The sequence below is a fragment of the Strix aluco genome, chromosome 7 (genome assembly GCF_031877795.1).
Source record: "Strix aluco isolate bStrAlu1 chromosome 7, bStrAlu1.hap1, whole genome shotgun sequence".
Lineage (NCBI taxonomy): Eukaryota > Metazoa > Chordata > Aves > Strigiformes > Strigidae > Strix > Strix aluco.
In genome coordinates this window covers 12,977,535-13,003,946 of record NC_133937.1, presented here as the reverse complement: position 1 = coordinate 13,003,946, position 26,412 = coordinate 12,977,535, and the positions used below count along the sequence as shown (strand labels likewise).

The following is a 26,412-nucleotide window of genomic DNA, read 5'->3' as shown; positions in this document are numbered from 1 at the left end:
AGTACTTTGATGGGGAATCCTTATTAGCAAATACCATTACTGGGCTTAGAGGTACACTTGATTTATCATGAAAATAATGATTTATTCTTATCTGTAAAAACACATAACCACAGTTAGCAGAGTTCTGTCCAAGATTTCCTGGAAAGAAGCACACACATCTACTATGCTCTGGGTTCACTGTGTATGTTCCTGTGCACGTCAGACATAACCTGATCATGCTGTTTGCTTGGATTTCTTGATGTTTTACAGTTCTCTTGTAACTCCCGCTCTGAGTGGGCTACAGATATCCCCAAATCCAAACCAAATTGCTATTATGTATCTGGACCACTCTGGTCTGAATGCACATGCTGGGGACCCAATTTGTGCATATTTAGGGGCCATGTTTGGAGTACTGGCAATTTGGTCAGTGTTGTATTGGGAGGTACCTAATGGTCATGTTTTCAAATTAAGTTCAGGATGTCCTGATGGCAAAAAAGGACTTGTCAATGAAAGAGCGTATGAGTTGATGCTGTCACTGCTACTTCTTTTCAAGCAGTTTTTACCAATACACTTTCAATATTATGAGAAGAATTTGGCCACCAAAAGCTTGTCTACCCATTAAAAAAACATGGCTTTGTGAAACTGAGGCAGTGGGCCATCTGAATACTCTTATTTCACTTTCAGACTGACTTAGGTTGGTATTTGCAATAAAAGCAACAACTCTTATGCTCATAATGGAGACGTTCCTACCAAAGATTTTAAATGAATTGCTTAAAAATGGATTGCATTAAGTTGGAACCACGGTTCAATGTAAACAAGTTCAACTGGCTATGGCATCTCTTAGGACCCTTTTTCTTTCTTGGCTGCCAAAAAAAAAAAAAGGTGATTGCCTCTACTTCTGTATGCATAATTAAGTGTCCTGCTCACTTTAGAGATACGCCCTTAAAATTTTGGTCATTAAAGTTTTCCACTGGTTACTTTCAAGTTGTGTTTGGTGTTTTTTTGGGTTTTTTTGGGTTTTTTTATCATATATCCATGTTATAAGTTTTATCTTTCTCTGAAATAGTCTTCCCATCATATAAAAATGTGGAGGTGATAAATTTGTAGTAATATGGTTTCATCATCTTGTGTTGTATGACTGTACTTTTTGTATAAAACATAATCCAGGGTCCAGGATTCATTTAATGCCATACAGTTTTAAGCAGGTTAGTAATCATTTACTTGAAAAAGTTGGTGTGTCTACCTGCTCTAAACTGACTGAGAACCTTAGAGAATATCTCTAGGCAACATCTCTGCTGAAGATCAAATTACTTTTGAAAGTCTGCCTATGAGTACTGAGAAGAATAAGGGCTGATGTTGTAACCTCTCTTCTAATCCTTTTTAACGTTCATATTTTGACGATAAAGAATCGGGGAGCTCTACAAAGAAAAGTGTGATGACGAAAATAATGAAAAATAAGATGTAAAAAAGGATGATACATTTAGCAAATAATGTGTCAAGTGTGAAAAGCTGTACTTACTACTTGAGTCAGTCTGTTTCCTGCCCTGTCTTTACTACTTGAAAGCTATCTGTAGTACTTTAGGGACAGGAGGGTTGTCCTTTTCTATGCATTCATAAAGTACTTAGATCCTTCAAGCCTATTAATGTTTCAATAGCTTTGCCTGTCTTTGTTGTCCCTTACTGCAGTTTTGAGGTACCACTTTTTGTTTCCTGTTTTGTGTGGGGCTGGTGCAATAAAAATATGCATACACCCACAGCTTTTTATGCTTTTTAGTACAGAATAAAAATATCAAATGAAAATGAAAAAGCAGTGGATGCCTGTCAGCCTGAATATCTCCAACTGAGAAAAACCCACTCCCATTATCCTGCCTTTCCCTTGACTCACATTTCAGAGAAGCTTATCTGGAGTTTTTCTATGATGGACAGAGACCTGAAGGAATTGAAGTCTGATTTTGGGGACCAGAAATAAACTCCCTTTTTTAAGAAAAGGCAGATGAAAAATACCAGTCATTTCAGTCCTCATTTTTAAGAGGTGCTTCTGGGAGGCAAAGAAATGATTAACAGGAATAGATATGATAGTGTGTGATCCTGGCTGAATTTAACTTCAGTCAGGAAGCTTGCATGTGAAAGATTCAAGCTGGTGATAATGATGTAATGCTCTGGTTTCTTATTTTGTGTGAGTCACTTTTACGAGGCCCACATACTAATGTTTCTCAGAGTTGTCAAAACACTGTTCCTAGCCTTGTTTGGTGCTGTAACAGTGTCATGGAAGGAATTCAGATTAGCTCTATCTAAGTCATAAGCACCATTAGTCTCAGCATGATAGCCAAATTACTGTGTGCTAAAGAGTAGCTCTATTCTATGCATACTGTATTTGGATTTATTATCCTTCACTCCCATAACATTTTAAGGAGTGGTGTTGGGACAAAATGGTTGGTGTGGTTTCAGTCCAGAAGGTCGTTCACACTCTTGAGTTTCGCTTCTAATTTGGCGGTCTTGTACTTCTGTCATAGTGGACCAGCACAAGACTTTATTGTGATACTGTGTCTTGCTGTTGTGTATGTTTATTTGGAAGTCTGGGGATTTTGTACAGGGACTGACAGTGGAAGTCCTCAGGCTTCTTGAAAGGCCATTGCATAGACTTGCACATATGGAACTGCTTCTCATCTGTGTGATAAGATTTATTTCTCTGCAATTTGTAGTTAAAGGCGTTAAAGCAGCGTTAATACTTTCCTCTCTTCCTGGAATATTGAGGCCTTACTTATTAGGCAGTGAATAAAATGACTTGTAGTGAAGTAGAAATCAGAATTTTGTTAAGGTGGTAAAACCTATGCATTCTTAATGTGTATGCTCCTGAGCCTTGCTCCGTGGGACAAGAACTGTGGATCTCTGTGACCAAAGGACAAGTATAATTACTAACTAGTACAACCTTCTTTTACCTAGGAATCCTTTATTATCATGGATATAGCTCAAACTTCCATTCCATGATTCTTTGGCTGTAATGTATAGCATAGGTGAAATCCTAGATTGTCATTGGTTCACTGTGAGAGTTTATTCATATAAAAAAGGGGGGAAAAAAAAAAGAGAGGAAAAGGGATATTAACTTTTCAGTAGGTTCCCTAGCTTTGTGGAGGCTGAGAGATGACATGTCCTTCTATATAACTCACTTTTAAATCCCTTTTCCCTCAGGATATTGGTCAAGAAACCTTCTGAGAGAAAATTAATGAACTTTCTAATTTCACAGACTAAGGAATGATTAAAGGAATATCAGTGATCTGGGGGGTAACTGAGCAAATCCCTTGTTTAGAATTGCTCTGCCACTATGTATTTGCAAAATATTCTAGGTGTTATGTGTACCAGGCAGATTTTAAATTAGCTATAGATTTTTCGTTCTTCCCATCTGGTTCAGTAAAAAGATAATTTGCCTCATAACGTGTTACAATAACAGCTGGCTACAAAACACCAGTTCGGTTTCAGAAAAGTTTTTTCAGGTTTTGACATCTTATTTTCTTCTACATAGGGAAGATTTTTGACTTGATATTTCCACAACCAGAACTGTACTGGGATGTTATCTCTGGAATTGAAACCTTGGATTTCAATTAGAAGACTGTACATACATATCCAGCTAGGCTGGTAGAGCTGGTTTGGGAATGGGCAAATATACACCTCTGTTCTGCCTGCTATCTGCTGAGAGTAAGTTTTAAATGAGAATTTATCCAGATACATCAAAGACTTTAATATTAGGGCCAGTGCAATGAGAATCTCACTTTCATACTTAGACCTAGCCCCAACCACCCTTTCTTAATAAAATGTTTATTGATAAGTCTCTGAAACATTTAGGCTTTCACAGAACTTTTTTTAGTCAAAACAATTCTGATAATCTGTGATGATTTCCATCCATGTGTGACAGCATGTACAGCACAAAAGGAAAGCTAGATCCTGCTTTCTACAATTAGTACATCTATTGCTCAAAGAAAAGGTTTAAAAGCAGGCATTAGATTCAGTTGGTTGTACTTCATCTCTGTCAGGCTCAGAGAACTCATATTTGACTCCAGAATTCAACACTGTAATATTAGTGAAATCTTAGTATCTTCTATGCCACTGTTTAATTACCTATTGTTATAGAAATCCTGCTGTTCTTTCATTTTATAATGGAGATCAGAGGAATTTCTTCACTGCTGGGAGTAATTTTTGGTGTCAATTCATTTATTAGGTCCTCTGAGTATTTGAGGGTTTTCTTCCTATAATTTTCTCTAATAGAAGTTTTTTTTTTTTTTTGGCCGGTTCTCCTTCAGTTGCACATACTGAGGCTCAAGAGACAGATTCAAAGCTCACTGAACGAATTGTGACTTGAGGTGCTCCATTCCCAGTTTTCTGCCTCATGAGGCAGTGAATATTGTAACATCAAGGGAATGAAGCAGATAGGTCCTACAGCTCAGCTGTATAAAAAGTGATCAGAGTCCTTGCTTAGGGATATTGAAGGATCATTCCAGCTGACCTTTGAAGGAAGTCTAGAAGATAGAGAACCCAACCATGCTTGTTCCTTGTGATATCTTCCTGAAATGAAATACTCTTCTAAACCATTTGAGAGAAGAGTTGCATTTTCTTAAATAGATATCTGAAGAACAATAAAGCAATCTAGTAGCTGCTTTGTTCAGAGAAAAGGGCTGGTGCATTATGCTTATGGAATTATAAAATTGCTTTGAAATTAAAAAAAATTGTGTTATTCATATTTTTTTTAAAGAAAACATGTGAAAGGATTGAAACTACCCAAACCTCTGACTTTGTAGTGCATAGAAGAGCCTGTAAAATGCATTGTAAATCCACAAAAAAGATTTGTTGCTGGTACGCATGAACTTAAAAAGAGAAAAGGCAAAGGAAGCATATGTGCAATTATTTATGATGCTCAGAACTGCTTGTATTCTTCTGAGATTGTTGTGGATTTTCTTCCTCTCATTCTACTTTGCTGACAATATATCTTTAGACATAAAAAGTTACTAGATTAGTTTTTTTTTCTTTTAGAGTGGAGTTGCATGTATGATTTATCACAATACTTGTATGGTAAAGGAGTGTGTAAACACAGAACTGTATCCTTATATATGATTTTGCTTATTGAACAGTTAAGCACCAAAAAATATCTTTGCTCATAAGATCATCAGGTATCATTAATGGTATGAGCTATTTTGTTGAAATGTAACAGCTGCAAAATACAGTGATACATCAGTAACTGCCGTTGTATTCAACCTGCCGTTGAATTAAGAGAGAACTTATTCATAATGGAGAGCAGGCCATAGAAAGTCTAGAAGCTTATGAATTTCTGGGAGGCAAACATCATGGAAGTATGGGTCTTGGTTGCAATTTCAGAATTTCGACCTGTCCAGCACCTGTAGTCCTCTAAGCCACAAAGGGATCCCTCTAGCAGAAGAGTTTCTGATTGTAGATCCAGATTACAATATTATATTTGTGGTTAAAGTGTGGGATGTCACTTTAAGCCAGGGTGTAGTCTTTTTGTTTTACTTTTAGTTCGTGAAACTGTTAGCTCTTCCTTTCTCCCTCTTTTTTTAAATGCACCTCTGACTTTAAAATGACTTCCTATATCAACCATCTGCATCTTCCTGCAGCTTGTTTTTTTTTCTGAATAGACTCTTTAGTCCCTGTTCTACATACTGAATGTCTGTAATATCTCTCCTAGAGAATGCAAATATTGTCCATCTTGCTCTATGATGGATTTTACTTCCAGCAAATAAGAAATTTTAATGCAGCATTTTTGTAGTGGAATAATAACAGCTAAAGTAATATGGTCTCTGAATATTTCTGTAGAATCATATGAAAAGAGACTGAAATTGAAAGGAAGACAATGCAATAAATGACAATCTCCAGGGCCTAGTCTCCGGTTTAGCTGAGCCAAACACTTTGTATAGCCTTGGGGTCTGTGGGAAGGGCCTGGAGTAAAGTTGGGGAAGTTTAAATTCCTGTTAGTCTAGAGGAGCCTGAAGGTTGTTATAGTGCTCTACCTACTTTTTCTTGGCCCGAGGGACCTGAATATATACATCTTTTCTCTAAAGCCACCTGTTCTATAGCATCCTGCCAATGCCTTGTAGCTTGCTGTTCAGCTGATATGTTTGCTTGTTTTTGTGAGCTGCTGTATAGACTGTAGGAGCAACACAGTCTATGGAATGGGGAGTCCTTTGGACACTAGCTAAGCTGTTTGTATGGTCCCTGTGGCTTCCGAAGTGCTGTATCAGGGATAAGAATTTGGCCTGTATTTCCCTATGTATTGCATAATACTCCCTTGTACTTATGAGGCTTTTTTTCATGGAAGATGCAGTGCCTGATCCCATTTCTTCAGTGACCGACAAAGCTTTTTAATATTACGCACTCTAACTCAGCCCATTCATTTTACTAGAGTTGACTATAAAGCATAAAGTTAAGAGCTTGCTTCAGTCTCTATTTTCATTAACATGTGGGCCCACAAAGGAAGGAGATTGCTGGTGACAAATCTGCAAGCAAATCCAATAAATTTTAAAGAGGGATTGAAAGCTGCCTCGTTTTCAATTCTATAATATTTATGTTTATAAGAATTATTATTTTATATGATCAAAGTAAAGACTAAATAAAATTATCAGCACAAGTACTGCATTACTATAGTACCTTCTGGCAGTTATCATATTTATGTGCTAACTTTGTTGTGCTATTTGGTGACAATTCCACTTGGGAGCAGTCTGTCTCACTCTTGGGTGAGTTTATAGATTCATAGTAAATAAGCCAGAAGGGACTATTAGATCATCTTGATCATCACAGGCTATTAAAACTTCACCCAGTCATCCATGTAGCATTTGCTCTTAAGGCTGGATATAACAGATCTATGACCTTTCTGAATTTCATAGGAGAAAATGGAGTGGCTTCATGGGGATTGCTGGAGCACTCTAACACTCAGAATTGCTTGTTAATTTAGTTTGCAAAAGACTGTTTGTGGTGCCAGTAGAGAAAAATTGAAAACTTCCTGCTAAGATGGGCCTTCAGCTTCATGTTAGTGTATAACTAGTCTCATTGTGAGACTAATGATTATCAGTATAATTTAATCAAAGGAGCTACTTGTATCCATAAGTTGTAACCTACTGGATGACTCAGTTCAAACTCCCAACAGAATTAATGTAAAAATTGCCTCCTCTAGTAAATAAATCCATTTTACCAGTCTAATCGGAGGGACCAGGTCTTCCTCCATAGTTCAGACTGAGCCAGATTGCAGTTTGTCATGCTAACTGTGAGAATTTAGGAATAACTGAATTCCCTGATGCCTCACCTTTACTTCCATAAACTGATCTGATCTACTTGCTTGCTCTCATGAGCGATCTTTTCTACCTAACAAGTTTAGCTGGGAGGTGGCAACACACTCAAGGGCTGCATAAGCCCAGCTTCTATGGAAGGGCCAGCCTTGAGGCTAGTGTGGAGAGCTGGGCCACAGGCTGCACAGACATTGGCCATAAAATTGTGTGCTGGCATGGACGTTGGGCTTGTGAGGAGAGGACTGAAAGAAGGCTAAGGAGAAAACCAATGAGTTTCTTTGTAGTTTGGAGCAGAACAGTTATTTAAGGCTCCTGGAGTTCATGGCAGTGTGGGTGGAGGAGACTTCTGAGCTACTTGGTTGTGCAGTTAGGTCAAGTGGTCTGTGGAAGAGATGACAGGACCTATTAGGATAGCAGCTACTAGTGTGGAATATGGTGAGTAGGCCTTGGTATGAGACATCAGAATTCTGAAAATATCCTAGAAGCTGGACCAGTGATGTTCTCACAAACTTCAAGGAGCTCTAGTTATTCCAGCTGTAATGGAAATGAACCTACAGGCAGCTGCAGTCACCTGTGAGTGACTCAACTGGATCCTCTAACCATCACAGGCATGACTGTGCCCATGACTGCAGCCCACTTGGATAACTGCAGTGCAGCAGCTAACTGAGCTCTTCCAGATTTCTGAGCACAGCTGACAGCAGTTTCTGTCATTCAATACTTCGCAGAGAATGGAAGAGAGCTGAACTGCTGATGATCCATACAGGTAGCAGTGAGAGAGTAGAAAAATGTAAAACAGTAGTAATACACTGTCTCCTGCCTGAACAGCACACTCGTTGCCTGATCGTAAGATAGAAGTACTTAAAGAATTCTAAGATGAGCACAAGAAAATAATCTTGTTTGGTAATTGGAGATAATCTTATTTTTGGAAATCTCAGGATATCTTCTTGAGGGCATGTAGGTGGCTTAAGCTGACTTAGTAAAAGGAAAGAAAGATCTGGAGCAATAGCCATAACCTGCTTGAATCCATTGTTACTCAAGAATGGCTAGAAAATTAGGCCAATGTATGGTAGATGTCTCTTTGCAGAAACTAGCTTGGATAGTGCAGTGGCAGTTTTTCCAAAGCAAGAACTTCTGTAGGAAGAAAATCCTTAATCACCCAAGTACTTTAGCAATTTTGTGGTCATATTGTATAATGTATTTAATATAATAAAGTGTATTACCTCTGCATAGTTGGGTCATGGGGAATGTAGAGCAGCTCATCTTCCTGTTGGGAGAGGGTAAAGGTGGGATACCACAGTGACAGTACAGTCCTCTGTTGCAGTTAGAGGAGCAGGGATGAATTTACCTGAGGTGGTCCTTTTCCTCATGAGGTGGCTACTGACAAGGGGTAGAGGCTTTAACGCAGGAAGCAGCAGTAGAAATCTAAAATGCAGAAGCTTGGAAGAAAGGAGGAAGTAAACAAAAGCGTGAACTGCACGGCACTGTTGGGAAAAGAATGAGGAGGTGACTACCATGACTGAGGATATGACAAGAGAAGAGAGAATGAGGAGAAATAGAGCTGCTCTTCATAAGTCTGAAACAAGAAATTGACAGGAGCACGTGTCTATTGTGAAACTTGGATCTGTCATGATTTTGTAAACAGCTATGAAGAGTGTATTTTCTTTCTGTCAGGTGAATGGAGCACAGATACAAATGCCAAAGCTCCTAGGGCTTGAGCTGTGAAAATGAGTTGATGGGCTTAATCCAGGTTTTGGGGTTTGAAACTGTGAGGATGATTAGAGTTAAAAACAAAATCGCATAATTTTCAACAATGTCCTGAACTGTTCTTAGTCCCACAGTATGTGACATTAGTGGAGAAGATCTTAAAAAGGCTATGAAGTAAAAGGGAAGTATTTTAAGAATACTCTAGGTATTACTTTTTAAACCTTTTGAACAGTACCTCAGTGTCAAGACATGGAAAGTGTTGAGTGTGATCTGCAGCAGAAAGTTACAGGTCTTTTGCAGCAGAGGTTTTGCCACTTTAGAAGGTGGACAGCAAGTGAAGCTGAAAATTAAAGGGCTTTAAAGAACAATATGATACCAAAAGTGTTTGCGGATTTTTCTACCTGACCCTTGAAAACAAGGAAAAGTCTGGCTTCTTATGGTGAGTGAAATATTAAAAAAAACGCAAACCAAAACAAACCCACAAAAAACCTCACCAGGAACAAAACCCAAATCAGAAACCGTCACAAGTTTGATGCAATTCAGAATGGCAACTAGCTTTGTCTAGCTGGATTGTTGACCAGGTCTTTGCAAACAAGAGTCCAATAGTCAAAAGAAATCCTGTATACTCTGCATGCAGAATATGCTCTGCCTTCTACAAATCTATAGGATTTTATTGCCAACAAAGATGACAAGAATAATAAGTGGCTTAAATGGGCAAAATGCTATGCCCTGAAAGAAAATCACTTGCATGATGCCACTAAAGCAAGACATTTTGTATATAAAGCTGATGAGTCATTTAAATGATTAAAAATTTTCCTATCGGTGGCCTTCAATTACACAAGTAATCAATTTAGCTGCCATAATGTAGTGTCTAATATGATGTGAAGTTGATATGATATGACTGCTGCATTATACATAATGCAGCTAAATTGTACCAGGGAGTATATTCAAGAAAATTAGCTCTCATGATACATTTTGATGCACTTACAGTTAGATGGAAAAAGGTGAACTTACTGAGCATCTTCATAAGTTAATATATATCTGAGAGAAGAAACTCACATAATTTAGAGTATGATATCTCTTGGGTAGCTTATTGTAATGAATTTCATTGAAAATGTACCAAACGCTGGAATAATTTCATGTAGCAATTAGGTCATGAAATCCAGAGGTCTCTTGGGCTTTGCAGATACACAAAGCGAATAATTCATGTAAAGGAGAATATTGAATTCCTGCTTGAAGATATGTCTCCTATCATTATGCAGACAGCTAGGTCTTGGAAAGGTGTGTGCTGAGGGGCAGGGGAAGAAGAGCAGGCTACACCAGTATTCTTTAGGTAGCTCTCTGTACTTGGAGTTTTGTCCTAGGTTAACAGTTCATTGTAAAGATCAGACAGAGGTAAATCAATAAAAAGGAAAAATGTGTAGAGTCTTAAGAAAAGCCTATCACTCAGGAGTTGAAAGGCAACCAGTTCTCCTTTGAAGAGTCGTGGATGGCCTCCCTCAGCTACGGAGACTTTTGCTGAGAAACAGATGGCCTGATGTATTTTGCAGTGTGCAGTGTAAGCACATGCTGTGTCTAATACAGTGAGATATGACATCAGGATCTGACATGAGCAAGGGAATGTAAATAGGAGAGCAGGGGGCAGTGCATTCTGCATATCTTTTTGAACTAAGAAATTCCTCAGAGACTGTTGCCAGTGGGCCTTTAAATCTGTGTTAAGGCTGTATCCCTACAGACACTTAGCGAGCTGTAATTGCTTCCTAAGTAGAGCCTGCTGCCTGCCAACCACGTACACCCCATTTGTAGCAGAGGGTCCAATCTGAAGAGCTTGATTACTGTTTTGTGAATAAGATATACACCAATTAAATTAGCACAATCCAAGTGAGAGGACGGTGGAGTACTGAGAGCTCTATTTTAGTTAACTGCAGTGTGTGAGTGTTTTGCCTGCCTTTTCTGCCCCTCCCCTGCAAAGCGTTTCTCTACAGCGCTTGGCTTATAGGACACCAGTTGTTGCTTGCAAGCCTATGAACCATGTTTTCTCAGATGAACTCTCTCAAAGAACCTTGACTTTTTTTTTGGTTGGTTTACTTTACTAGCTTTCACTCTGAATTATTTTAATGGTGGATGTTTTGTTCTCCATTTGAAAAATTATGATGGGACTTGCCATGTCTTTGATGTATCTTGCTATTGTGAGTATATTAATAGCAATAAACATCAAGTATGTAATGTTCTAGTTTGGGTTGCATCCATGTCTATTACTATAGAAGTATTAAAATTAAAACAAATCTAAACTTAAAGTTGACAAATTTGTGTTAACCTCAGACCTTTGTAATGTAGGTCAGAATTTCAAATATCTACTACAACTTGAAAAAAAATTGGAGTGCTGCCCTTTCTACCCAGCTTCCCAAATCTTTGAAAAATTGTCTGAACGATGAAGGCATTACAGACTCCAGTGTAATTGTGTGTACAACAGCTGTAGCACAGAACACAAAGGGATAGACCTAAAGTAATCTTGCTGGGTAGGACTGCCATACTGCCAGCCAAAAATAATCACTGATGTGACTTCTTCTGAAAGTAAATAATGTTGCAGAGTACAGAATTAACCTTGGGAGAGTGAAGTAATGACAGATTGTTCTATTGTCTGCAGCCCTGGACTTCAAATACTAATTTCTCTGGGTTAGTTCCTATCCCTTTTCTTTCCCTACTGTCAGTGCTATCTGTATTTGGGATTGTCTAATTTCTGCAAGGGGCTGAGGAGTAACAGATTTGAATTTTGAAAAAAGCACCAGCTATCTGATGAGACTCCTGGCACCGTAAATTGTTGTTGAACCATTAAAATCCCAAGGTAGCATCACTTCACTTAAAGCTATGTAACTGACAGTATGATAAGACATCTTTCCTCATCAATTGATTTGTAGCTCTTCTGATGCATTTCATTTCTTTAAGATGAGGCTTTATGTATTTCATTCCTATTTTGCTATACAGACCTCAAGTTTTTTCTTAGTTTTTTTTAATTATGGCAGTGCCTTGTAGTAATATCAGTCTTGAACCAGTACAGAGATGATGACAAACACACACAGCCAGTCCATGCTCCAAAGCACTTCATAGTCTGATTTACTGATACTAGCCCCGTATGGAAAAGGAAGGTCTGGAAAAACATACCCTTATTCTTGCTCTATGTGATGCTTTAATGGAATAGCAGCTTCAGGGAAAAATGATCGTTCTGATCTAGCTGCAATTGTGCTGTTGAGGAGCTCATTTTAGCCCTTAGAGGGAGCCACAGGCTTGACTATGGAATTGGAAGAAAAACAGGCAGGTTTTGTTACATCCATCTGTGATAGAGGAGGTGGGGAGGGGATGATTCTCAATTGGTTTTGTTTTTTTCTAGTTTTTAATTGACAGCAGTGTGCAAATAAGACATAAGACTGGTTTGTTGTGGTGAGTGCCCTAATGTATTTGCTTTTCTAGTGACAGATTTGTAAGGTTTAGAAGGCCTCAAACAAATGTTCACTTTACCTTTCCTGTTTCACATGGTCAGCTCCCTCCTACACCATTCAATTCCAAATTCCACTGTTCTCCTTTTGATGCTGACACAGCAGCACTTGAAAAATTCAGCTACTGTACACTGCTTCCCCTTAAAAAATGAAAAATGTAAAAAAAAAAAGGCATAAACGACAAAAGATTGTTTAAGGCCATGGAGTTCATAGTCTGGAAAACATGATTGTCACATTTTCTGTTTATTGGGTTTTTTAAATTCTATCCTTTTCTTTAAGGAGAGAGGTGCATTACCCCCCTCTCTTCCTCTCTAATATGTAGATTATAGCAGAATATTTTTATGTAAATGACAAGGCTAAGATAGGTTATATGGCTGTGTCATAAAATCCAAATGAAAATGCTGTTCTGCTAGTTCAGCATTCATCAGCATTGCCAGTGAGCTATTCAGTTCAGGGAGTGGAGGATGCACATGCTCAGAGGAAAATGGATGAGGAGATTTGCAGGCCTTGGCCATTAAGCACTTCCCCTTTTCTTAAAAATAAAATTAAAATGTTTTTCTGTACCATTTCCTCTCCCTCCCTCCCCTTTCCCCAGCAAGATGAATTCTAGTGGCAGTGTTGAGGACTGCTTACCCAGAAAGATGTTATACCAGAGACGGGACAGAGTGTGTCTAGTCCCAGAAGATCCTGTTAAAGATTAAAGGAAACTCCAGACTTAAATTTTAAACAGCTCTGAGCTCCTTGCAGAGACTGCTACTAATTAGAGCATCAAGTTGTGTGGTAGTTATTGTAACGTAATGACTGCCAACAAAGAACTGCATTAATAGTAATTTTTATTTTGTGTATAGGCTGTTGAGGTGTAATGTCTTTCTGTAATGATTTTAGCTTAGTTTGGACTGTTGAACTAGGGGTAACCAATATAGAAGAGCAATGGAGAGGTCATTGTCCTTCTAAGCTGTTTAAAATACTTCCCAGAAAGGCTGGGAAGATGATGACTCACCACAGTCAGGAAGCAGACACCCTTACTTCAAATTTCCCTGCTCTTCTGAGACATTAGTCCATATCTTAATCAGGTCTGGGAAAGGAAGGGAAGAGAGAGAATTTTTATTTTGCAATACAAAGTTTTATTTTGTGTGTTGTCTGAGTTACCTCCTGTTCCTCAGCTTTTTGACTGTGGGTTGGCTGGAACTACAAAGCTCATCCATTACAAAATGTGAGCTAATCCTAGAAATAGCAAGAGTTTTTGAAGTAGGTTTGGTGTTTTTTTCAAGGTTCCCTTTTGAGTTTTGGACCTCAAATTTTTTGAGAAATCAGTGGAGTTCATGATAATTTCTTCATGATAACTCAGACTATTAGTTTGGAATATTTATGGAGAGGTGATCTATAATGAGAATCAGTGTCTGCTAGGTTAAAAATCCAGTCTTGGATTTGCATAGGATACTGCTGGGAACATTTCATATACAGACAACAGGTTAACTGAGATAGCCAAGAGAGAAGCAGTCCTGTCATCTCTTTAACAGGACCATATCTTTGATGAAGAGAAAAATAATTTTCTAGTAGACAGATGCTTCCTCTGACAGGGTAGGTTTAGAATTGGAAATTCTGTTCTTGGTTATGCAAGGGAATTTGTGACCTCTCATTTTTTTTTACTTTAACTATGGTGAGTGTTTTCTCTGAATTTTTGATTGTCAGACATCTTTCTTATATCAGCATTTGTTTTTACCTGAGGTCATTCCAGAGATCATCATTCACAGAGGAATCGAGTGTCTAGCTTTCTCTTAGTGAAGAGGGTGAGCAGGAAACAAAGCTGGACAGATGCCTGGGTCCCACTGGTCATCCTGACACCCCTGTGTATTATGGGAGTGGGCTGTGAAAACAGTCTACTTTTAAAGATCAACAAAGGCCAGATGTGAGGAGGGCATTAACATCTAAAATTATGCCTCCCACAGGAAGACAAGCAGTGTAGAAAGAGAACATTTTTACACAAATATTCTTTCATTCTGTATAAAGGGTCAACAGCTAATCAGGAAGGTTATTATATTTGGACTGCCAGCTGAGGAAACTGGCTCTTCCAGAAGCTTCATCACAGTGGGCAGGAAAGCAAGTAGAGAGGTTGGAAATAGAGGACTGGAAAAAGAATGAGGGGGAGACTTTTTCCTGCAGTCCATCTTCCCCGTGATGGTTTTCACAAGGGGGCAGATGACTACATTTTGTGGAGTCAGGTTTCTTTATTCTTTGCAGTGCCTTTTTGGGGTCATTCTGCCTGGATGAGAGAGATCATTTAACTGTTTTCTAATAATTCTTCAAGAGTATTTCTTCAGAGAGGAGAAATGTGATTCTGAAAATACTTGTGTGAGATGCAGAAGAGATTTGAGATACTGGAATGGTGGCTAGCGACTACATTGTCTGAATTATTTATTGCTCCTTAGCACTTCTAGTCTGATGAGGTTATATGGAAGGTGGGCCTGCTGTCAAATTCTTTCATATCCTGCAAAGTGCTCAGCACAGACAGGTTGGGTGTTGCCAGCTCCTGATGAAAGAGCTTTAGCTCCTGATGAACAGGCTAAGGCCTAGTTTGGGCCAAACACCTCATTGGCCCAAAATATTCAAAGCTTTGTATTTCTGGGAACACCATTCACCGTTAGTCTTTTCTGATAAGTGGAACATCAGATTGTTTCTCAAGCATGCCTAGTACTTACTTACATGACCAAGGTTCTCTATACCTTTGAGATCTGCAGCTGGGTAACCATCTGTCCTTCCATTCACTCCATTCCCAAACTGTTATCAAATCAAATGTTAATTGGTAAGGGAAAGGAAGGGACTGGTGAAAACACTTGATTCTTCCCATTGGTCCTCTTGGATTTTCCACCCCATAAAGAAACATCAGTCGTAAAACAAACTTGGCTACTAGTGAAAGCAAAGGGAGGAAAGTTGATGAAAAACTGCCACCCATGTGAGACTTTCAAAAACCAAATGTTCTGAAGCAGAGCATTTTTATCTTGGACAAGAAACTAATGGCAGACTTTGATGTATCTTTCTACTTCTGTTGGATGTTGGCTTATGTCAGAGTATTTCTTTATCTTCCTTAGTTTTTTATTTTGGAGTTGCTATGATCTAAAGAACTAAAACTATGACAGAGGAAGTTGATCAGAATCATTGCTGTGATTACATGATAACACTTCCACATGTGATTTCTTTAAAAAAAAAAAATTCCCACACAGATTAATTCCACTTGATCATTTTGTTATCATTCTCAAATATTTTTGGTGAATAATCTTCAGGCAATGGGTTGTTTATGAAGTATTCGTTTAATCTCCTTGCTTTTGCTCCTTTTTTTTGTGTGATTGCTCATTGAACATTACCAGTAATTGCCTGAAAATTTGTTTGTATGATGTCTTGTACCTTGTATCTTCATCCTGAGCTACTTCTGCAGCTAAATGCAGGTCAGAAATGGTTCTTCTTGTCATGCTTAAATGCATGATGAAGAGTTTGTTCATTGCACTGTGATAGTTTCTGATCGGGATTTGATTTCTGTTCTGTGAAGTCAAGTAAAATAAAATAAGAAAGACGACAAATGGGTAGAACAGCAAAACTGCTTGCCCTGAAGCTTTAGTAAAGGCAAGTCTTTTTCAATTAGTGCCAAAATGTGGAGCCACAGCTCTAATATAATTGAATAAAAGCAGAGAAACAAAGGCCAAACCCCCCAGGCTCTCCCTTTTCTATACCTGACCAAGTAAAATAGAAGAAAGAAGCAGTAACAGTGTTTCTTACCCTAGGTTTTTTCTTGCCAAACTGTATTTCTTAAAAAATAAAAAAAATAAAGCATTTGATTTCATGAGAGAAAATCTGTACATAAGAGAGATCCTGAATTGCAGAGTAGCATGCATGTGAACTGAACTCTGTAAAGCCCAAACGTGATGGGTTCTGAAATTCTATTTCATCTGAAGGCATCATTCAAGTGTAATCTTTGGATTCATGCTTCTAGGTGATACAGTGTCTTCTCTTGAATTTTAGTTTAGATCGGATGTATATTCCGCCTTAATTAAGATGATAGTATTTTGCATATCTCGAAAGAATGTTACATTAATAGATGCATTAACAGTAGAAGTTTTTGAATATGAGGATCATGGAAATCATGAAGAGTTTGACAGATACTGGATAAAGCAGGTCTCTTGTGAGGAAATAGAGGACTGCTTTTGCTCTTCATTCTTGTGTAAGCATCATGCAATGGGATGTAGCTCAGCCTGCAAATGTGATCTGTGTTCTGTTATGACTCTGAGTGGCCACATCTTAGTTCTCCTCAGAAGATGACCCCCTTCCCACAACGTGCCTCTGTTCCTGAGAGGAGCTGGGCCCCTGCCCAGTGAAAGCTGGCTCTGGAATCCAGAGGGTTTGTTTTTTGGATTTTGGTGTGGTGTTTGGTTTTTTTTTTTTTTAAATGTAATTAAGCGGTTGTTGGTCCTGGTGCTGAAATAATATTATTTTACTGATTTTGGTAAAACTGTCACATGGTGAAAAGCCTCAGTTTGCTTGAAGAGCAACATTGTAACTTTCTGCAGTCACAAAGTGGAAAATGAATTAACAGCAGGACTTGGATAGTCCGCATGAACTGCTGAGAACTTACTCTTGTTTAATTAATATTAATTTACTATTTATAAAGTGATAAGAAGATTCTTGTGGCTTTTGTGACATCTGTTTTTAATTTGAGAGGCATTTTAATCAGTTTGCTGCATGAGAATATTTGTCAACACCAGGTAAATAGGATCTCTAATATGACCTACCCTGTTGAGACTAGTTAACAGGCTAGACTGGGAAATAATATGCACACTCGTTTCTCCTCTCTTATCGTAAGAGATCAGTTCCCAAAGTGACATAGATATTGTTGGTGTAGGTGATACCTTTAACCATGACATCACTTTAAACCCCTGGGCAACACTTACACCCTTGGGAGTTTATTGCTGCTGAAGGGAACCACTTGAGCTGAAAGTCCGAGACTTTCTCTACATTGAATTTCCTTCTGCTCAAGGGAGCAAAACTGATGGGTTCAATCAAGAATCCCTTACTTTTACTGGCTTGCCATCAGGAGCACTGAAGTGACTTTTTTTTTTTCCTCCTGTCCTTTTAATTTTAATCCTGTCCCTACCTTTGGAGGATTGGAGGATGAGATAAGCAGAGAAGTCCATCCCTGTAAGAGACCAGAAGCAGAATATGCCTGCATGAAGAGGGCCGGAGCAAGAATCAAACCTCTCCTGGGCAGGCAGGAGTGGGAGAGCTCTTTTGCTGCAGGTTGCTTTCTGGAGTGCTGTCAGTGGGGTTTTATCACTGTAGTGAGTATAATTGGAAGCAGGCTTCTCTTTTTTTTTTTTTTTTTTTTTTTTTTGGAGTCGTCATGCTGCAGCAAATTTTGCGTGATATGTATATTGACCCTGAACTCCTGGCAGAGCTGAATGAAGAGCAAAAGCAGATCTTGTTCTACAAAATGAGAGAAGAGCAGCTGAGGCGCTGGAAGGAGAGGGAAGAAAAAGCACGAATGGAGGAGGCTGTGCTGAGAAAGACAGCAAGGCACAAACAGAGTAAGATTTGTGACCTCCTTTTATACTTAAGAGCTGGGGATGGTAAGCATGCAACTGGTTATGGTGCAGCATACATCTGGAAGAGTTTACAAAGAAGGGTGCCGGCTGTCCCCATAGGCAAAAAGACTGTCTGGGGCAGCAAGAGCACCGTGTTCCTGCTCCTTGTCTCTCAAGGCTGCTTCTTCCTCCAGGGGAATAGTTTAGTGTGGGAGTAAGGGGAATTGTTTTGAAGTGCCTCTTTCAGTCAGGACTCTGCTATTCTCTCAGTGGTAGCAGATGTACCATGACCAAGTTTCCTCTCCACTACTAAGGCTTTCTTCTTCACCTACCATCCCCACCGCTGCCCCTCAGTCAGGCAAAAGACAGTCTTGCCAGTGCTGTCGAGGTTTCTTGACTTGACATTAAATGTTTCCAAGTGTCTGGAGTAGGAGATAAATTCATGAATTTGAGCTTGTTATGAAGGGCTGTTTGTGAATAAGATGTGATGTCAGAACAGACATACTATGTGAGACCAACTGTACTAGTAAATGCTTTCCAAAAGATTATGCCTAGGGAATAGAATGATAGTGGGGTGAGCATGTAAAAAAACCCAACAACCAAAACCAAAAAAGAAAAAAACAGAAAAGTGTTTTCATGCAATATGTGGTTAAACTATGGAGCTCTTTCCACAGGCTTTATGGATACTAAATGTGTGTGTTGACTTAAAAAGCAAATCAGCAAAATCGTGGAAGAAAACATCAAAAAAGTTCTCCAAATGTCATTTCCAAGTGTCTGGTCTTGGGTCCAAGTGGTTTGGAATAAACAGAAATACTTATTTCCTTGCTCTCTTCCCTGAAAATGTGGCTTCCAACTCTTTCCCCATTCACAGGATGAAGCTGTTAGGCTAATGCAAGATAGAAAATATTTTCATCTTGGAAATGTAGTTGCAGTGATTCCTCACTCAACAAGGAAGTGTCACAGAGAGATGTCAAACACTCCTTTCCCCATGAAATGCCAGAGATCCTATGCTATCTTTAAATCTATTGAAGCTTGAATATTCAAAATTTCTAATTAGTTTGGGTACCTGATTTTGAGAAAGATCTCTAATAGATACGTGACTGTTTAAAGTGTTGCTCATCTTAACACACCCATGGTAGAAAGCTTTGCTTGGAGCACCGTAATACAGATGGATTATTGGATTCAGTTGTCAGACTTCTTAAAATGTTTAGAGCCTCTGAACCCTACAAAGTGCTCATTAGATAGTTAACAGTTCGAAGACTATTATAAAAGAAACGTGTTTCAAAGCAAAACTAGTTTCCAAGACTCACTTGAAGCAAAGGCCTTTGTGAAATTGCTCTAGAGTAAGTTACAATGGTAGCCTCAAAATAAAGGGGGAGCATTCGGAACACCCTAATCGGCTGTAATAGGAGTTTAAAATGTCCCCTCACAGATGGCGAGGTGGACGTTGGAAAACCTCATTCTGTTTAATTTGTTTTCTTCATGTTAGTGTTCTTACTGTGAATGGCGCTCTCCGAAGAGGGATGGCATCAAAATGGCTTCTCTCATACAGCACAAAAACCTTGTTTGTTTTGATTGATTTGTGGCTGAGAAAAAATTAAAAATGCAGCTCAGCTCCACATACGAAAACAACATTATATCATTGAGATAATCTGTATTATGCTCATTCTTTGAGGAAGACAGATGCAGAAAAATCTAACTGCAAAAATATTTATGTGATGATTTGTCACAGTGTTGACACCTAAATTTCCATATATAAATTATACATTAAACCTGCTCAGCTTCCTACTACAGGAGACCATTTTCTGGGTAATTAATTTTCTGATTTATAAAGAATAAGAGAAAGGAGAGCAGCAGAGTAACCTATAGATTATATTTGCTCTGACAAAAGTATTCACAAATACACATGGAGTTAAATTTCATAATAGTCCATTTCCATTTTACTGTCTCAAATTGCCAATTTAAGGTATTGCTTAGGTTTGACTTTTGCCCACTGTTAGAAACTTTCTACTTCCTTCAGAACTATACTAAAGAACTGATCTTTCTGATTTTTTTAGAGAGAACTATTGGAATTAGGTTTGCAAGTCAAGTATTTGGTTCCACTGAAAATATGTTTTGACTTCCATGAACTACAAAAGATAACTTCCATCTTTCAGGCATGCTGGTCATTAACTATACAGATACTTGTAACCGATTTCTACTGTACAGTTCCATAATATGATGGTAAATGGTCTCATAGTGGAGTTAGTTTCTTGTTTAAAAAAAAAAAAAAAAGGTGAAAAAAGTCAACCAGAAATTATGGGTGTAAAATAGGAATTACTGTGCAATATTTTTGCCTATATGACTCAAAGGGTCAGAGTAGATGACTGTAATAATCCTTTCTTATCTTAAAATATGTGATTTTTTTTTTTTTTTTCCTAAAAGACATTTGGCATCAACATTTTTTGGACCTTGAAGCTGCTTAATTTTCAGTTTCTATTGATGTATAAGTGAATTTCCAAACATTCTCCCACTGCTACACAGCATAGAATATGGAGTATTTTTATTCCTGTATAAAATTAGTGGTTACCAGGAAATTTAGAGCTACTGTATTCTATTCCTCTGAAGCTGAGGGATTTGAGAAGTTTCATCTGCAGAGTTTTGTTTTTGACTCTCTACTGCATGACACAGGTTTATGTGTGTGCTGTTTTGTTGAAACCAAGAGTTACTCTGACTTTATAGAGATCTTTGTAGCCTAACATATAGTAGAACACAGAGGTAAGACTTCAATATATCTAATGTTGTGCCGAGATTGTGAAATTTTCTAGGTGACAGAAAAATGTATATGTTTGTGAATGCGACATAAGTTTTGTATAAAATAATTTTTTACTAATTTAATTGAATTATCTTTATAGGACTAGCTTTCAAATCCTTCTGTTTTCCTCATAGTTTGAATAGCTACATAAGAAAACTTTGTCCCACCTCTTTGGGATTGGATAGGGTGAGATAGAACAAAGGGAATTAATGACAGTGGGCACTCCTCTAATTAAAAATGCTCCAAAAAGTGCTTGGGCTTGATCTGGGGTCCTGTACGTCAATTGGTACAATTCTCCATCAGTTCAAGAGCTTACCTGCAATGGTACATGTGAACCCAGCAGCATAGCAAAAGCGGTGGATTTTTCAAAACAGAGCAGTGATTGTGAATCCAGATTTGATTTTCTACAGTCACTTGAGGATGAAGCGTTCTTGTGCAAGGTTTAGATGTGTTGTCTTACAGAAACCACAAGTGCGGAGTTGGGGAGGAAAAAGGTGGCATATGCAGGTCAGATTGGCCTTGTGCTTCAGCTAAAATCAGCAGCAGGGTTAGGGAATGCTCATAAATGTGATCGTTTTTTAATTGTTGGGAAGTTAACTATCAAAGGCCCAAAATCTACAGTGATTTTTATAGGAACGTCACTGAACACTGATTGTCTGTAAATGTCCTATTCAGTACTATGAAATTTGCTTCTCAGAAAACCAAGTCCAAACCATGAAGTAAGATGTAAGTTGTTGAGAGTATTTAGCAAGCCAAATAGTGTAACAGTCTATATGTAGTTAGTCTTATTCTTAATTTTGAAAGAAAATAATAGTCACCTTCAGTAAATGCTAAATTGTGCCTGCTTTTCCATTTGAGTCACTTGGTTTCATGTGGCTTGAGGAAAGGTTAAAACTGAAATTTGTATCAGGATGAGTCAATGTTAAGGAATTATTTCACTTTGGGGGTAAATGAAATTTTTTAAGATTGTTCAACAGTTTTAATTTCCTTCCCTTTTTAAAAACACAGATCAATGTCTAAAAGGGAGAAATATGTAAACAGCACTTCAGAATGAAATATTTCCTTTAGAAGATACTGAATGAACTGTTCCATGTTTTTGCTGTTTGTACCTAGTTTACATTTGTACCTTGCCTCAAAATATTAGTAGAATTTGGGCATCATTTGGGTCCTCCAAAACTGCACCGTTTTGTGAACTTATTCAAGGTAAAAAAAGTATTTTGTAGCTTTAATTAAATCATGACTGCTGGCTTGTACTGAAATAGCTTTACAAGTGAGTTGAATTCTTGGAGGTCTGTCTCCAGTTCATTTACAAATCACTCCTGGGCAGATCTTTCAGGAACATATTTTAATTGTAATAAACAGGTTGCCTTTTCTTATTGTGCTAAAATCACTAAGGGAAGTCTTCTCAAAATTTCAAGATCCCTTTGGGATTTGCTGAGAGTTGACTGACAGGCAATTTGCAAAGAAACATATTTATTTGATTAGGCAGGAGCCCTTTAACCAGTATAGCTGAGTTGGGAGTAAGCGAAGGACCCTGCCAATTTGGATTTTGACTCTGATGCAGTATCCAGAGCTGTCAGCATACCCAAAATGAGATCTCAAAAACTGTTGAGTATTAGGTAGCTGAAGCACAGCCATGTGGGAGGGAAGACAGTGCTGGTCTGCTGCTGCTTATTCTGACATTTATTTGTTGTGAACTGCAGCTCATGATGTTCAGACGTGAGCTATTTGTAAACACTTTTATTTACCTGTCCTTAACAAGAGTAACTGGGAGAAAATTAGGTAGGCTTATCACAGCATGGCTAGAAAATAATTTTTCTATCTAAATGGCATTTGCATTATAAAATAATTAGAGAATAGATATTTGGAAGCAAGTATTTCAAATATCACAAGTGGATGGTTGGAGGATACGTCAGTGTCACATGTGAAGGCCAGTGAGTGGGCGTGTGTTTCCATGTGTGTATGAAGGGTGAGTGGGTATGCGTGCAGCGACACTTTGTTCTATGTTTTTCAACTCAGAAATGTATTCCTCATTTATCCTCTACACACCCTGGTGATGCTTAGCTATGATTTTATCTCCTACAGAGACATGCTCCTGGCAGTGTTCATTGTGTCCTTCTCTGTATCATTGGATATGGGTCTAACCAGAGACATCAGACTTGAGTATTTCTGAAATTTCTGACTGTATGTGGTCTTCAATTCTGTAGAGCCCTGTCTTTTGTTTCCAATTCAGATACAACTGAAAAAGTAACTGAATGTTGGTGAGAACATTAGAATATTTTTTTATTAGGGGACTGAGCCAACTAATTTGAAGTCAATGGAAAAGTTTTAATGTATCATTCACAACATATATAGCAGCTTGTCATATGACGCAGCTTTGTTTGTACTGTATACCCTGGGGCCAGAACTCAGCTGCTCGGAGCTCGTGCTCAGTGTGGCTGTGTACTGAGGTACAGTTAAACAGCAGCTTCTAAACTGTCTCTTCACTTCTCCGAACCTGGGGCTGGACAGAGACCTCCAACTTCCATATGACCTAAGTGTGTACCAGATGGTACAAATCCAGAGGGACTTCTCTGCCCTCCTAGGATTAGCTGTAAGTCTGTGCTTTTTAGTCTTGTATCCTGCCCTGCAGCTGACTTCCCTGTTTTGCAGAAAAGTGACAGCAGAATATTGCTGGCTACCTGGGCCTTATTACACGGGAGGTTTCTCTTGCATGCATGTGGTCCTCAGCGCTCCTGTTGTCTGAAGCATCTGGCATCAGGCTGCTTTTTGAGAGAGGCTACTGGGTTAATTGAGCCACTGGCATGGAGAGTGTTCCTGTGTTTCTCTGTGGTATTGTGTTCCTCGGCCTGTCTGGACGCAGTGGTGTTAGATGGGCTTTCTTGTACATACTGGTGCTCTGGTAATGATACGAGGTTGTGACTGTCTGCAAGCTCATGAATACTTGATATGGAAAGAGGACAGTACTGCGGCCAAGGGGAGAATGGGATTCGCCCAAGCTAATTCAATATTTCCTTTCTGATTTTGCCAGTTTTTAGCATAAGTGACTGAAACACTCAAGGACAGAGGCACCAGGTTTTCATAGCAGCATTTGGAAGACATTGAAATCTCAATGTATTCAAGTCAGCAGTGGATATAGCCAGGTACTGATGGTGGCTCATTAATCTTCAAGTCCACTCCTGTGCTGTGGTGCTAGAAAATCTCAGTGTAGTGGTGTGGTTCTCCATGCTTTTGTGGTCCTGTGTGCCTGATAAAAGGAGTCTGTGCAAACCTGCCACACTGCATTAAGTAGGGGAGTCTGGTGCAGAAACTGATCCCTAGTTCTCTGTTCATTCCGTGACAGAGAACAGAGAACCCTTATTCCTCTGCTTTGAGTTTTCCAGCAGACCCTGAAGTAGCCATGCAGACTTGTTATTTTTTTTTATTCTCCAGCAGTGGGAAAACCTGGATGCTTTGTGATAATCCAGTGTGGGAAACCAAATTCTGTATATAGCTTTTAGTCTTTACAAGAGGCAGCTGGGATCAGGAATCAGAAATTATACTGCTATGTTCTTGACCTTATTTTTTTAATGAAGAAAAAAATTGAATGATACTGATGTGAATGATTTTACAACCTTTGACTTTGATCTGATGTGTACCTGCATTTTTATAAAGTTTACAGTGAAAGGATCATTAAAATGGACAGACAAGAGACTACCTCTAGATTGTACACAGAGTTAAAACAATGTCTTTAAGAAATTACAAAATTGTTATGTGTAACAGGGTGCCTTGGCCAGGGAGCCAAGAAAATATCTGGGACGTACTAGATAGAGACCATGTAAATGATACTTTATTTCTGTGTTGTGGGGGTTTTTTTGTTGTTGTTCTTTTTGGTTTACAATATGCAAACCTATATATACATATTGCATATATACATACCATGTGATAATGCATACCCACTTTACCTTTGAGTGTTATGTACAGTTATTTTTGCTACATTTGTTAATTGCCATAGTCTTATTTGAGTAACTATTTCCTTCCTTAATGTTTGCTCCCTTGCAGTCACTCTTCCTTTATTTGATCCTGCAGGGGTATATTGCAGCATAATTATTTCCATGGTAACAGGCTGTAATTCCATAAACAGAAGATTGAGTTTGTTATATGATCAGGAAGCAGCTGGAGAGCCATGAAGGCTGATTTTTCAGCAATGCTGAGATCCTGCAACCCTTATTGGTATATTAATGTAAATCAGCTGAATTTCTTCCTCCCTCTGCAAAATTCTCCTTTAAATAGAAAGGCACACAACACAGTGCTGAAATTGGAGGGTGTGTAAACTGAAGTGTTGGGGGGATGCTTGAGAAGTTCAGAATTTTTCCTCATTTTCTTGTTGTTTTAAGAACTGAAGTGACTGATTTTTTTGAATGTGTTCTTGGAAGAGAGGGGTTCATGGTCCTATGACTATTAGCAGGGGCAGACCACAGAATTAATTATATCAGATCTTCAGTTTATTGTGGGATTATGTTATTTTCATTACTTTTATCATTATCACCTAATTATTCTACATGTAATTTAATGGATTTATGGTAGCTTATGTTTGAAAAAGTGCATTGTCCTTTGAACAGTCTCTTAGAAACATTCACCGTCATTTCCTAGGTTTTCTCTTTAGAAAGAAGTCAAATTGTGTGTGTGTGTGTTTGTATAAAAAAGAAATATAATTAAATAAAATCCTTGTAATGGGTAAACTCAAGGAACTGAGAGCAGCCTAAAGCTCACATTCTCATTTTCATCCTAATCAATGTGCTTCTAACGCATGTCCTGCAGCTAATGAAACTCTGAACGGTATCTCATCTACCCTGCAGACTATCAAAATTCAAGCTTCTCCTTAAAGAAGCCATAAAAATAATTTGCTCAGAAAGCCAAGGGTAAAATCTCATGTAAAACACATTGTGCTTAGACCAAAGTATACCGGATATCTGAATTCCAAAAGAACAAAAAAAGCCCAACCCTCCAAACACACCAAACTCCCTAAGCTACTGTTTATCTCTGAATGACAAAAGTAGATCAGGCTGATCAGTTTGTCAGCAGAGAATGCTCATGCAGCCTGTTTCAAATGCAGAATAAATTTTAAGAGCCTTTTTCTAGTACTGAGTAAGAAAAGAAAAAGAATATTTTCTAAAGAGAGAGTCAGGATATTTGTATCACTACAAAGCTTTCCAGCGAGTGAGGAAGGAGAGTCAATTGCTATTGCAGAGATTGGTAGCTTCCAAGCAGAACTATGATGGGAAGCCCAACCTCAGAAAAACACAACTGTTCATGGAAATAGCACACCCTTTTGAGGAAGTTTCTTTGAATGCCATGCCATGTTTCTGAGACTATAAATCAGTGATCTTCTCATTTTCTCAATTTACACTTGACACAGCCTGTAATATTCCCTGGGATGGGGAGGCTGTCAGGGTTACTTGGCGCACTCTATCATTTTGTGGACTAAGCAGGCAGACTGTGGTGAAGTGACAGCACAGCTGGGAGACTTGACACCAAATCAGGCCTCTAATGGTCCTTGGAGTAGTTCCCTCATAAACACTGGAGATAGATACAAATGGGAATTG

At 38.5% G+C, this 26,412-nt stretch overlaps 1 protein-coding gene across 2 annotated transcripts in view; it reads left to right on the top strand.

Moving 5' to 3' along the window:
* SH2D4B (SH2 domain containing 4B) overlaps window positions 1–26,412 on the top strand; it is a 100,202-nt gene that overhangs the window by 20,119 nt on the left and 53,671 nt on the right. Inside the window, exon 1 of one of the 2 annotated variants that reach the window (XM_074830492.1) lies at window positions 17,674–18,036. The exons of the other annotated variant lie outside the window; for it this stretch is intronic. Coding sequence (XP_074686593.1) covers window positions 17,853–18,036 — 184 coding nt within the window. The 5' untranslated portion in view covers window positions 17,674–17,852. Of the gene's footprint in view, window positions 1–17,673; window positions 18,037–26,412 lie in introns of those variants that run through there. 2 annotated transcript variants of the gene reach the window in all.